Source organism: Acinonyx jubatus, chromosome C1, assembly GCF_027475565.1.
Source record: "Acinonyx jubatus isolate Ajub_Pintada_27869175 chromosome C1, VMU_Ajub_asm_v1.0, whole genome shotgun sequence".
In the NCBI taxonomy this organism is placed as follows: Eukaryota; Metazoa; Chordata; class Mammalia; order Carnivora; family Felidae; genus Acinonyx; species Acinonyx jubatus.
This window is the reverse complement of record NC_069381.1, coordinates 103,923,468-103,933,851: the sequence shown is the minus strand read 5'-3', so window position 1 is coordinate 103,933,851 and position 10,384 is coordinate 103,923,468. Positions and strand designations below refer to the sequence as shown.

The window sequence follows — 10,384 nt, the reverse complement described above, 5'->3', positions numbered from 1 at the left end:
CCAGTTCCATTTCTAGAAAGAAAGAAAAAAAAAAAAAAGATACAGTAAGGACTTAGAAAGTAGCAGGGTTTTTTAACTTTAAATGAGTAAATATGCAAATGTTATGCTCCGTGGCCCTGCTTCTGTGGATCCAGAGCAAAGGCCCGCCATACCCAGGGAGAAAGCCCAATCCAGCCGGCTGCTGCTGTCCAGCCCTGCTCCTCCCCATGCTCAGCAAGGGCAGTGTTCTTCCCTGTTCTCACCAGAGAGGCACAAGCGCTCCGTCCCTTCCAGCGGCAGGCGGAGGGAAGAGAAAGGGTCTGTTGTTTTCCTCTCCTTGTTTCTCTCTCCCTCACTGCTGATCACCCAGCTGCTGACCAGGTCAGAAAGCCCTGATGGAAATTCTTCAGTGCTGGGCAAGCCCCTCCTCCTCCAGGGAGCTCGTCCTTGACTAATATTTTTCTTTGTCCTGATGGGAAAAAAAGAGAGAGAAAGAAAAAGGAAAAACCACAAACTTCCTTTGAATACCAGCGTGTAGTCTGGGCCTGGAGCGCACGCCCTAGACTCAACAACTCAGGGAACCCGAAGACGCTCTGGGGCGACCTGGGAGCACCTAGGCTGCACCCCAGCCTGCCCCCACCCTTCTCTGGTGACCCCAGTCGTGGGCGTGGGTCCGGAAGTGGCCTCCACCAAGCCGGGACCGCCGCTCATAAACCTGTGTAGACCTGTATAAGCTCTGGCCTTGACAGCTGAAAGGCAGCTGGGACTGTGGCAGCGCCCCTCACTGTAGCTACTTCCCCCATCGAACTGCCACAGCTGGACCCTCCTCCTCAGTCCTGGGACAGCGGCAGCGTCTTTAAGGTAAAAAACTTTGTTTTAACCATTTCCTTTACCTCCCCTCCAACCCCCAGTTCTCTTTTTCCTCTCCAGCTCTGGGGAGGTGACATGGACTCTCCCTCCACTCCTGGTCTCTACAAGTCTGGATTTTGAGAGGAGGTAAGGCAGGAGGGCTATGTAAAAGGGACAAGGCGTGGTCCCTTCGTTTACTTCTTGTAATGAAAACTTCCCCGTCTCTCCTGCAAGCAAATAGACAGGGAATGAGAGGGGCGGTTGACTTATTGGGGGGACAAAATTTTAACCCGGAGTTGCATGAAGATTTGGGTCAGACTGAAAAGGAGATTGCAGTAGGAAGGTTCCTGGGGGTGTGTATGGCTTATTGAAGCTACCCACCCATATTATATGTTTCTTGCAACTTTTGACTATTTACTGCCACTGCGAGGGAGGGTCCAGGGCTATTTTAACTCCCTCACCCACCACCAGAGGATAATTCCAGCAGGAGAGAATGTGTGGGACTTAGAAAAGAGGAAAATAATGAAATCCTGGTTTGTTTGAGTGCCCTCCCTCTCCTTTCCTGTTCAGACATACTTCGTGCCCACCCCACCAGGAGCTCACCTTGTAGCGTAGAAATCCTTCATTCCGTCTCCTGCCCCTCCACTTAAGACTTAGCTTGCTTAGCTTTGCCCAATTTGTCTGGGACTCAGCTCCCTGTGGTGTCCAGCTCCTGGTTTCCTTTGGCTCATTCCCCTTACCAGCTAGCTGCCCAACCCCCAATGAATTATTGATCATTTCTGGCATTGGACAGAAAAGATAAGAAACAAACGCTGCTTTTCTCCAAGCTCTTTTAACTTTCCCAGGCTCTGGTTTCTGCTTCCAAGGCTCAACCTAAGTGTCATTTGGGAGGGGAGGAAAAAACGAGAGAGAAAAAACAGTGTAAGGTGTGCAGGCAATTTTTGCTAGTCTGATTCTAAATTAACAACATGTAATGAGATGCAGCTAGCACGAATTAGATTTGAATCAGGAGTATCAATTTGGGTGACTAGACTCCTTTTGGTAACTTTTACGTCTTTCAACTTCATGTCTCAGACCTTTACCTAGCCCTGAATTCCTGCCGCTTTACAAGAAGGAAGCATAGTGTCAGGTTAGGAGGGAGCTGGAGAAAAGACAAGATTTCTAACAAGTCTTAAGCTCTCCCCTTTTCTTACCGTGAGTGAGGGGCAGAGGGGAGCTAAGAGATTGAAGGGAGATGTTTTCCAGGGGACAGCGTTTGTGGCTCTTTATATATTTTTTTGCCATCCACAGCCTTAATTAAATGTCTGTGCTAGATTTGATGCTTAGTGCTGATAGAGAGCAGGTTAAACAGGCCCAGGGTTTTTATCTAAAACAATCTACATGGGAATAGGAAGAACATGTACACAGGAAGATGAATGTAAGGGGGGTATTTCCTTTTTTTTTTTTTTAAGTTTTAATTTTTTAACAGATTTTTAAAAAATGTTTAATTATTTTTGAGAGACAGAGTGAGAGTGGGGGAGGGCAGAGAGAGAGGGAGACACAGAATCCGAAGCAGGCTCCAGCACAGAGCCCGACGCGGGGCTTGAACTCATGAACTGAGAGGTCATGGCCTGAGCCGAGGTCAGCCTCTTGGCCGACTGAGCCACCCAGGTGCCCCCTTTAAGTTTTAGTTTTAATTCCAGTTAATTAACAGTGTTATATTAGTTTTAGGTGTACAATATAATGTTTCAACACTTCTGTACATGACCCTGTGCTTGTTATGAGGGAATATTTCTTATGTAAGTCAATAAAAAGCATTTCACATTCCATAATATATGAAGAGTGGGCAAGAGAGTATCTCCAGGTTTAGGTGATTGGGGAGCAGAGAGGAACTGAGAAACTGGCTATGCCGACTACAGCTGTCGAGAGTGTACTGACAGAATTTGTGGGGCAGTGGTTTTTGTGCTGGAATCTGAAGTTGCCTATCAGAACCTGTCTCTGATTCAAGTCCACATGGCCTACATTTCCCCTCTCTGGCTTACAGGAAGCCCCTCCCAAGACCTTTTTGCTGCAGTTTGGGATTGTGTAAAGTTCAGTAGAGTCCTTGGAGGAGAAAGACTTCTTTCTCACTGGTGTTTCATCTTTTAGGGGATGACTCTGTCTGTCTGTATCTCCACTTTTCACCCCAAGCACTCTGTGATTGTTAATCTTTTCACCCTTGGGATGAAGCAAAGAGAAGGTAGCTCTAAGGATATAAGCAGCCTGTGTGTGCTCTGGATGATCCACGAACAGCCAGGGAGTGGAGTTTGGTGTAGGGGAGAGGAATTACCACCCTCCTGGCTATGTTGGGGGTTACCAACTTGACACCATTACAGGGTGAGCTAAAGATCACTGTATTAATAACCATTAGTACAGATAACCCTTGAACAATGCAGGGGTTAGGGACACTGACCATTCATGCATTTGAAAATCTGGGGTGCCTGGGTGGCTCCATTGGTTAAGCGTCTGACTTCAGCTCAGGTTATGATTTCATGGTCCGTGAGTTCGAGCCCTGCGTCAGGCTCTGTGCTGACAGCTTAGAGCCTGGAACCTGCTTCGGATTTTGTGTCTCCCTTTCTCTCTCTGTCCCTCCCCCACTCACACTCTGTCTCTCAAAAATTAATAAATATTTTAAAAAATTAAAAAAAAAAAAAAGAAAACCTGTGTATAACTTTTGACTCCCCCCAAACTGAACTAACAGCCTAACGTTGACTGGAAACCTCACCAATAACATAAGCAGTCAATTGGCACATATTTTTTATGTTATATGTATTATATACTATATTCTTACAATAAAATAAGCTAAAGAAAAGAAAACGTTATTAAGAAAGTCGTAAAGGGGGTGTCTAGGTAGCTCATTTGGTTGAGTGTTGGGCTCTTGATTTCGGCTTGAGTTGTAGTCTCCTGGTTCATGGGGTGAAGCCCTGAGTGGCGCTCTGGGCGGCTAGGCACAGAGCCTGTGTGGGGTTCTGTCTCCCTTTCTCCCTGTCCCTCCACCACCCCTCAAAATAAATAAATAAGAGTAAAAAAAAAAATGGAAACTAATGTAAATTGTGTGTCAACTATACTTCAACAACAAAAAGAAAATCATAAGGAAAATACATTTACTGTACTGTTCACGTATTTACTGAAAAAAATCCACATATGGTGGGTCTGCTCAGTTGAAATCCTGTGCGGTTGAAAACAGTGTTGTTCAAGGCTCAGCTGGACAGTTTTAACACTTCTTTCTCCATCTCTTTCCTTTCTTTCTGCCTTTACTTTCCCTTTCTCTCCATCCTTTTTCCATTCCTTGTCTGTATCATTTCAGGAAAGTTGACTCCATCCAATGATTTCAATCCTGCTGAAATCCTTCCTCCCAACCTGAAAGCCCTGTATCCTCATTGGTCCCATGTGGTCACATTAAGTTAGGGGTGACAAGAGCTCAGGCTGGGGCCCTTCTGCTTCCCCAGCTAAGTAAGAAAGACACATACTCCCCATAGCCAGGAGTGACTGTACAGACACTGTCCGGGCTTCCACACTATATTCCTTTAACAAGACTTTTCTGGGTCCATTTGCTTTCCAGCCCAATGACTTCCTCCTTATTGGATTGGTCTCTTTTTCACATACCAAGCCTAGATTAGGCAACTCCTAGAGGGCAGGAAAATCCTTTGGTGACTCTCAGTTGACCTCTTCTGACCATGGAACACCATCAACCTGGGCATCCAGCCTCTGGTAAGGCCAGGATTATAGAAGCAGTCAGCCCTGAAAACCGTGAGGTCCTGTCACAACCAGATGTGCACCCCCAGGACAAGGATGCCAGAGATGCTGATGGGGCAGCTAGAGAACAGGAGACGGTAGACCAAACTTCGCCGCTGGCCCAGGGCCAGGATAACCTTGAGTCACCTGCACCTAATGCTAGTTCAATCCAACTGGGGCCAGCCCACGGGACACAGCCTGAGGCAGAGACAGGAGGGGCGTGCTCCAGACCCCAGGAGCTTCCCCAGTCCCCCAGGGCCCGACAGCCGGAGGTAGATTTCTACTGTGTAAAGTGGATCTCCTGGAAGGGAGAACGGACACCCATCATCACCCAGAGCACTAACGGCCCTTGCCCTCTCCTGGCCATCATGAACATCCTCTTTCTTCAGTGGAAGGTAAGAGAGGGTCCGGATGGGGGCTTAGACATTGCTGGGGAGAGTACTCTTCCCTGATCCATCTCCTCGATCATCCTGATCTCCTCAAACCTGGCAACACGTTCCAGATTATTCTCCATAGTTTTCCAGCTTGAACAAATGAGAAGATATTCACAAAAACAAGACAAAACGAAACAAGTTTCTGCCTTGCTCTTGTATTTTCTATTGTCTAGCAAATGGGAATGTCTTCACATGCATTCCCTCACTCCAGTTACAAGCCTTTTTTCCCACGACTCCCTCCCCTTTCCCCAGTCCTTCTATGTATTTCTGCTTCAGTGCTCTGTGAAGGAAAATACACACATGGCTAACCCTTTGGTCGCCCCTTCTGCCTCCAGGTGAAGCTGTCCCCTCAGAAGGAAGTGATCACATCAGATGAGCTCATGGCCCATCTTGGTGAGTGCCTAGGCCTTGGGGAGGTTCAAGAGCTATCCACTCAGAAATCCAGAATAGGAAGGGACTGCCCATTTAGGGCTCAGAGTAGCAGGGAAGGTGAAGGTGTACAGGGCGTCTCTGCAGGGCTGGGGAATGAAAAGCAAAAATCAAGGTGTCAGGAGCCTGGGATCATAACCCTACTTTGCCCTGAGCAACCTGGGATTGTAACCCTACTTTGCCCTGAACTTTCACACGTGACCTTGGGTGAGCTCTTCATCTTTGTGAGTCTCTCTTTTCCTTGAGAAGTGAGAGGTCTGGATTAGATTCTAAGGCTGTTTCCAGCTCTGAAAATCTGTGGTCCATGACCATTCTCTAGGAGAAGAGGAAGTAGGTTTTGGGGAAATTGGGGTAAGCTGAAAAGGGACCCTGTCTTATAGGAGACTGCCTCCTGTCCATCAAGCCCCAGGAGAAGTCAGAGGGACTTCAGCTGAATTTTCAGCAGGTGAGGCAAAGGTCTGCAGATGTGGGGATTTGCAGGTTCGTGAGGGGACACTGAGGCTAGGAAGAGAGGCCTTTCTTCTGCTTCTCAAGAAGGGCCCTTAACTATGATTTCTGTCTGTGTTTCTTTTTTATTTATTTCTGGAGGAGGAGGGTATATCTTTGTCCTAGAAAATATGTTCCTTTATACAAGATAAAGACTGGTTGAGGCAAAAGAGGAATGGAGTAGCCTGGAAGCGAACCAGGGAGGAAAAGCAACAATTTTATTATTTTTATTTCTGGAGCTAGGTGTCGGGAGAGGGGAGGCTAGACTAGCCATTATTGTCTTCTTGTTTTCTGCCAGCTTTATTGAGATATAACTGACTTATAACATTGCGTAAGGTGAAGATTATATCTACCATGTTGACGTGACATAGTCATCATTTTCTTTCCTAACCCCAGAATGTGGACGATGCAATGACAGTGTTGCCTAAACTGGCCACAGGTCTGGACGTCAATGTGCGATTCACAGGGGTCTCTGATTTTGAGTATACTCCTGAGTGCAGTGTCTTTGACCTCCTAGGCATACCTCTGTACCACGGCTGGCTGGTCGATCCACAGGTGAGGGTGAGACGGCCCAAATGAGGCTCCTATCCAGCTCAAGCTGACAGAGGAACAGCATTTTGTGGGGTGGGTGTTGGGGAGTTAGGAATTAGATTGGCTTGAGAAGAGAATAGGCTTTAGAGGCTGGACCCAGTGCAGAATTCCTTGAATTTTAACCTTTCTGGGGAGAGGGGTAACACTCAAATACGGGCAGACCACACGCACAGAGGTCCGTTCTTTGGGTACAGAAAATGTCAAGACTCTTTGGTTACAGGGTTGTGGTCCTTTCGGGCTTGCTTCATTTCCTTCCTCAAAAGATCTTAATTGTCTTGGTACCACCCCACCCCACTGCCCACGCAGAGTCCTGAGGCTGTGAGCGCAGTTGGGAAGCTGAGTTACAACCAGCTGGTAGAGAAGATTATCACCTGCAAACACTCTAGCGACACCAACCTTGTGACAGAAGGTAACAGCCCTGCCTTCTCTCCTGCGGATCTTAGTGGAGGGAAGGACTCTTAGTGGAGGGAAGGACGGCTGCTTCAGTTTATTGTTTATTGTCTGCCTCCCCCACCAAGTCCCCCTAGAATAAACACCCCACGAGAGAGAATCTGGGGAACTGTCGGTTGCATACAGTACCCAGCATGCTGCCTGGCACAAAGTACAGGCACAAGGAACTACCCGTTGGGTGAATGAATACCGCCAGGCCCCAAGGGATTTCAGAAGGTGGGACCATCCCTAGGGCTTTATTTTTTTTTTTAATTAAAAACAATTGTTTTAATGTTTATTTATTTTTGACAGACACAGAGCAGGAGTGGGGAAGGGGCAGAGAGAGAGAGGGAGACACAGAATCCAAAGCAGGCTCCAGGCTCTGAGCTGTCAGCACAGAGCCCAATGCGGGCTTGAACTCACAAACCATGAGATCATGACCTGAGCCAAAGTCGGTCGCTCAACCAACTGAGCCACCCAGGTGCCCCTCATCCCTAGAGCTTTTGACAGGGATTCTATGAATGATCCTTCCTCCTGTTGTGGATTTTGGATTTAAGCCAAGCCTCTTGCCCCGCAATTTTGTGCCTTTCCTTCTGGCAGGCCTGATCGCAGAGCAGTTCCTGGAGACCACTGCAGCACAGCTGACCTACCATGGACTGTGTGAGCTCACAGCCGCTGCCAAGGAGGGTGAACTTAGCGTCTTTTTCCGAAACAACCACTTTAGCACCATGACAAAGCACAAGGTAAGGAGGCTTTGGGGCTGGGGGCTGGGGGGTGGCGTCCTGTCACTGCTTTTTCTTCCTGGTCAGTGTTTCAGACAGGAGAGGGTAGATTGAGTTCAGGTAACAAACAAGCCCTGAAATCCCTGTGGTTTCCTACAACAAAGGTTTATTTCTCATGCGTGCCACGTGGCCATTGCAGATTGGCTGCAGTTCTGGCCTAGGTCCTCTGTGCTCTTGGACCCAGGCTGACAAAACAGCTTTAATCTGGAATATGAGAGGGAAAAGAGAGAGAGGGACACCACGCACTCACTTTTAATGCCTCTGCCTCGAGATGACGCGTGTCATTTCTGCTAACATCTCACTGGCCAGAGCAAGCCAGAAGGAATAAGCCTGTCGTCAGTGGGACAGGAAATCGCTCCCAGGAAGGGAATGGAATTAAACGGAAGAGGGAAAGGTCTTTGGCTCTCAAAGGATTTATCCTCAGAGCCATCAGGCGAGCCCAGAGAACCATGGGAAGCAGGGTAGGAAGCAGCATCTTGTGTGGGACCCGTAGCCCTGAGGACTCAGGCTGGACCACAGCGATCGCCATACTTACCCCAGCTGACCATATGCTCAGACATCCCTTCTTTCTCCCCACGGCCACACGTATTTGTCAAAGACACACATGCCCGCGCTGACAGGTGGCAGCCAGCACACCAGATGACTCAAATGGTCCCTGCATCCCAGGTGATTTCTGGCCATCACATTGCCTCTGTGTCACCTATCCCACCAACGAGCTTTGTCCTCTTCTTTGCAGAGTCACTTGTACCTGCTGGTCACCGACCAGGGCTTCCTGCAGGAGGAGCAGGTGGTATGGGAGAGCCTGCACAATGTGGATGGGGACAGCTGCTTCTGCAACTCGGACTTCCACCTGAGTCACTCCCTTGGCAAGGGACCTGGAGCGGGAGGTGGGAACGGCTCCCCCGAACAGCAGCGGCTCGTAGACCAGGTGTGTGGGGCCTCCAGGAGGGTGCAGGGAGCACGGCTGCCTCGGAGCTCTTTGCTGCAGGCAGGGCATGCATTTGGTCATCTAGAGATCATGACACATGACAGCTGTGCCCCTTTACTGTTAACTTCGGACTGCCTCCATGCCTGGAGTGTCACCACACACAATGTGCTTGTCTGTGTGTTCTGCTCTGGAGGAGGAGCTGGAGAATTTGAAGGAGAAGAAAAACGGGTCTTGGGGGGCTGGGGGGGCTCAGTCGGTTAAGCGTCTGACTTCAGCTCAGGTCAAGATCTCATGGTTCGTGGGTTCAAGTTCTGCATCAGGCTCTGTGCTGACTGACAGCTCAGAGCCTGGAGACTGCTTGGGATTCTGTGTCTCCCTCTCTCTCTGCCCCTCCCCTGCTCGTGCTCTGTCTCTGTCTCTCAAAAATAAACACTTTTAAAAAAAGAAAGAAAAATGGGTTTGGAAACATAAAGCTGGCCTGAATGTCCCCCAGGCCCCAGCCCACCTCACCGCTCTTGTTCTGTCGCGACTCTCTCTAGGACTACCTAATCGCCTTGTCCCTGCAGCAGCAACCACAAGGCACGTTGGGTCTTAGTGACTTGGAACTGGCCCAGCAGCTTCAGCAAGAGGAGTACCAGCAGCAGCCAGCAGTCCAGCCTGCACCAGGGCGGGCCTCCCCACAGGTGAGCGGTCACTGCCTAGGGGCCTTCCCACTGGCCCAGAGCTGTGCCCTGCTCCTCGGCATCCGGACACTTGTCATTGCTAGTCCTGCAATGGTCTCTTCAAGGTGTCTCTCTCCCCTGGGTCCCATCTTATCTTTCTCTCCCCACTGCCAAAGCAGGCTCCAGGCTCTGAGCTGTCAGCACAGAGCCTGACGCAGGGCTCAAACCCGCGAAACGTGAGAGTGTGACCTGAGCCAAAGTCGGATGCCTAACTGACTGAGCCCCCACTTCCATCTAGAGCCTTTGTCCTTGTGCTCTTCTGAGCTGGTGGGTGACCCACTGTTCAATCCCATACAGGGGAGAGGAGCCACGTCGGGACGTCCAGCCGGGGAGCGTCGGCAGAGGCCGAAGCAAGAGTCAGACTGTGTCCTGCTGTAGCTCTGCCCAAGGCTGGGCCTGCCCTGCCTCCTCTTTCAGAGGCCATGGCTCTTCTGCTTGCTTCCCCAGCTCAACTCCTGAGATACGCAGGGTAACTTATTTATGGACTGGTGGGGATCCCAGCAGGCAGTGAACGCCAAGGTCCTGCCCTTACGTGCTGCCACCTTCTCTGCCTCCAGGTCATCCAGGGCAACATTGGGGGTGGTGGGGGTGAGGCTTTCTGGTTCCCAGATCCCCTTCCCCGGAGTAGTCATACTAATATACACACTCAGGCTCCAGGGTGAGGGCTCCGTCTAGAATGTGTCTAGAATGCGTCTCCCCTGCTTCCCACCCCTGACTGGCTGGGTCTCCCTGGGGATCCTGCAGGCCTGTCTCCCATTGTTTCAGGGTTTGATTTGGGTTTCTATCTCCGTTATTTGTAATGCCTTCCTAAGGTTTGGAAATAAAACTTCTTTCCTGAGATCTGTTGTTTGCCTTGCCCTGCAGCAGTCAGGTTAAGTATTTGACCCAATTAAGGAATGCAAAAAGGTGGGGTGGGGGGGGGGTAAAGCGGTGTGGGCAGGGGGGTGGGGGGGAGTGGCGTGTGCTTTGCTTGTCATTTCTAATAGGGCCAGCAGGGGGAAC

At 49.7% G+C, this 10,384-nt stretch overlaps 1 protein-coding gene across 3 annotated transcripts; it reads left to right on the top strand.

Annotated features, from left to right (window-relative positions):
- The first annotated feature begins 698 nt into the window (after window positions 1-698).
- MINDY1 (MINDY lysine 48 deubiquitinase 1) lies at window positions 699-10,220 on the top strand. 3 transcript variants are annotated; one of them, XM_015077740.3, is made up of 10 exons: window positions 699-840; window positions 4,409-4,976; window positions 5,351-5,408; window positions 5,825-5,889; window positions 6,327-6,485; window positions 6,828-6,930; window positions 7,551-7,693; window positions 8,469-8,660; window positions 9,200-9,343; window positions 9,680-10,220. In XM_015077740.3, the coding sequence occupies exons 2-10, from the start codon at window positions 4,524-4,526 to the stop codon at window positions 9,758-9,760; spliced, it is 1,398 nt and encodes a 465-aa protein (XP_014933226.1). In that variant the 5' UTR covers window positions 699-840; window positions 4,409-4,523; the 3' UTR covers window positions 9,761-10,220. The 3 variants fall into 3 exon arrangements, with proteins under 3 accessions (XP_014933226.1, XP_014933221.1, XP_053070749.1); XM_015077735.3 differs by having other exon boundaries at window positions 4,154-4,976; XM_053214774.1 differs by lacking the exon at window positions 699-840 and adding an exon at window positions 954-975 and having other exon boundaries at window positions 4,154-4,976.
- Window positions 10,221-10,384: the final 164 nt, after the last annotated feature.

Excerpts from the sequence above, each read along its gene's own strand:
- MINDY1 (XM_015077740.3), top strand. The coding sequence starts at position 4,524 with ATGGAACACCATCAACCTGGGCATCCAGCCTCTGGTAAGGCCAGGATT. Across the intron at positions 7,694-8,468 it reads GCACCATGACAAAGCACAAG|AGTCACTTGTACCTGCTGGT; the intron begins GTAAGGAGGCTT and ends TCTTCTTTGCAG. Across the intron at positions 9,344-9,679 it reads CAGGGCGGGCCTCCCCACAG|GGGAGAGGAGCCACGTCGGG; the intron begins GTGAGCGGTCAC and ends AATCCCATACAG.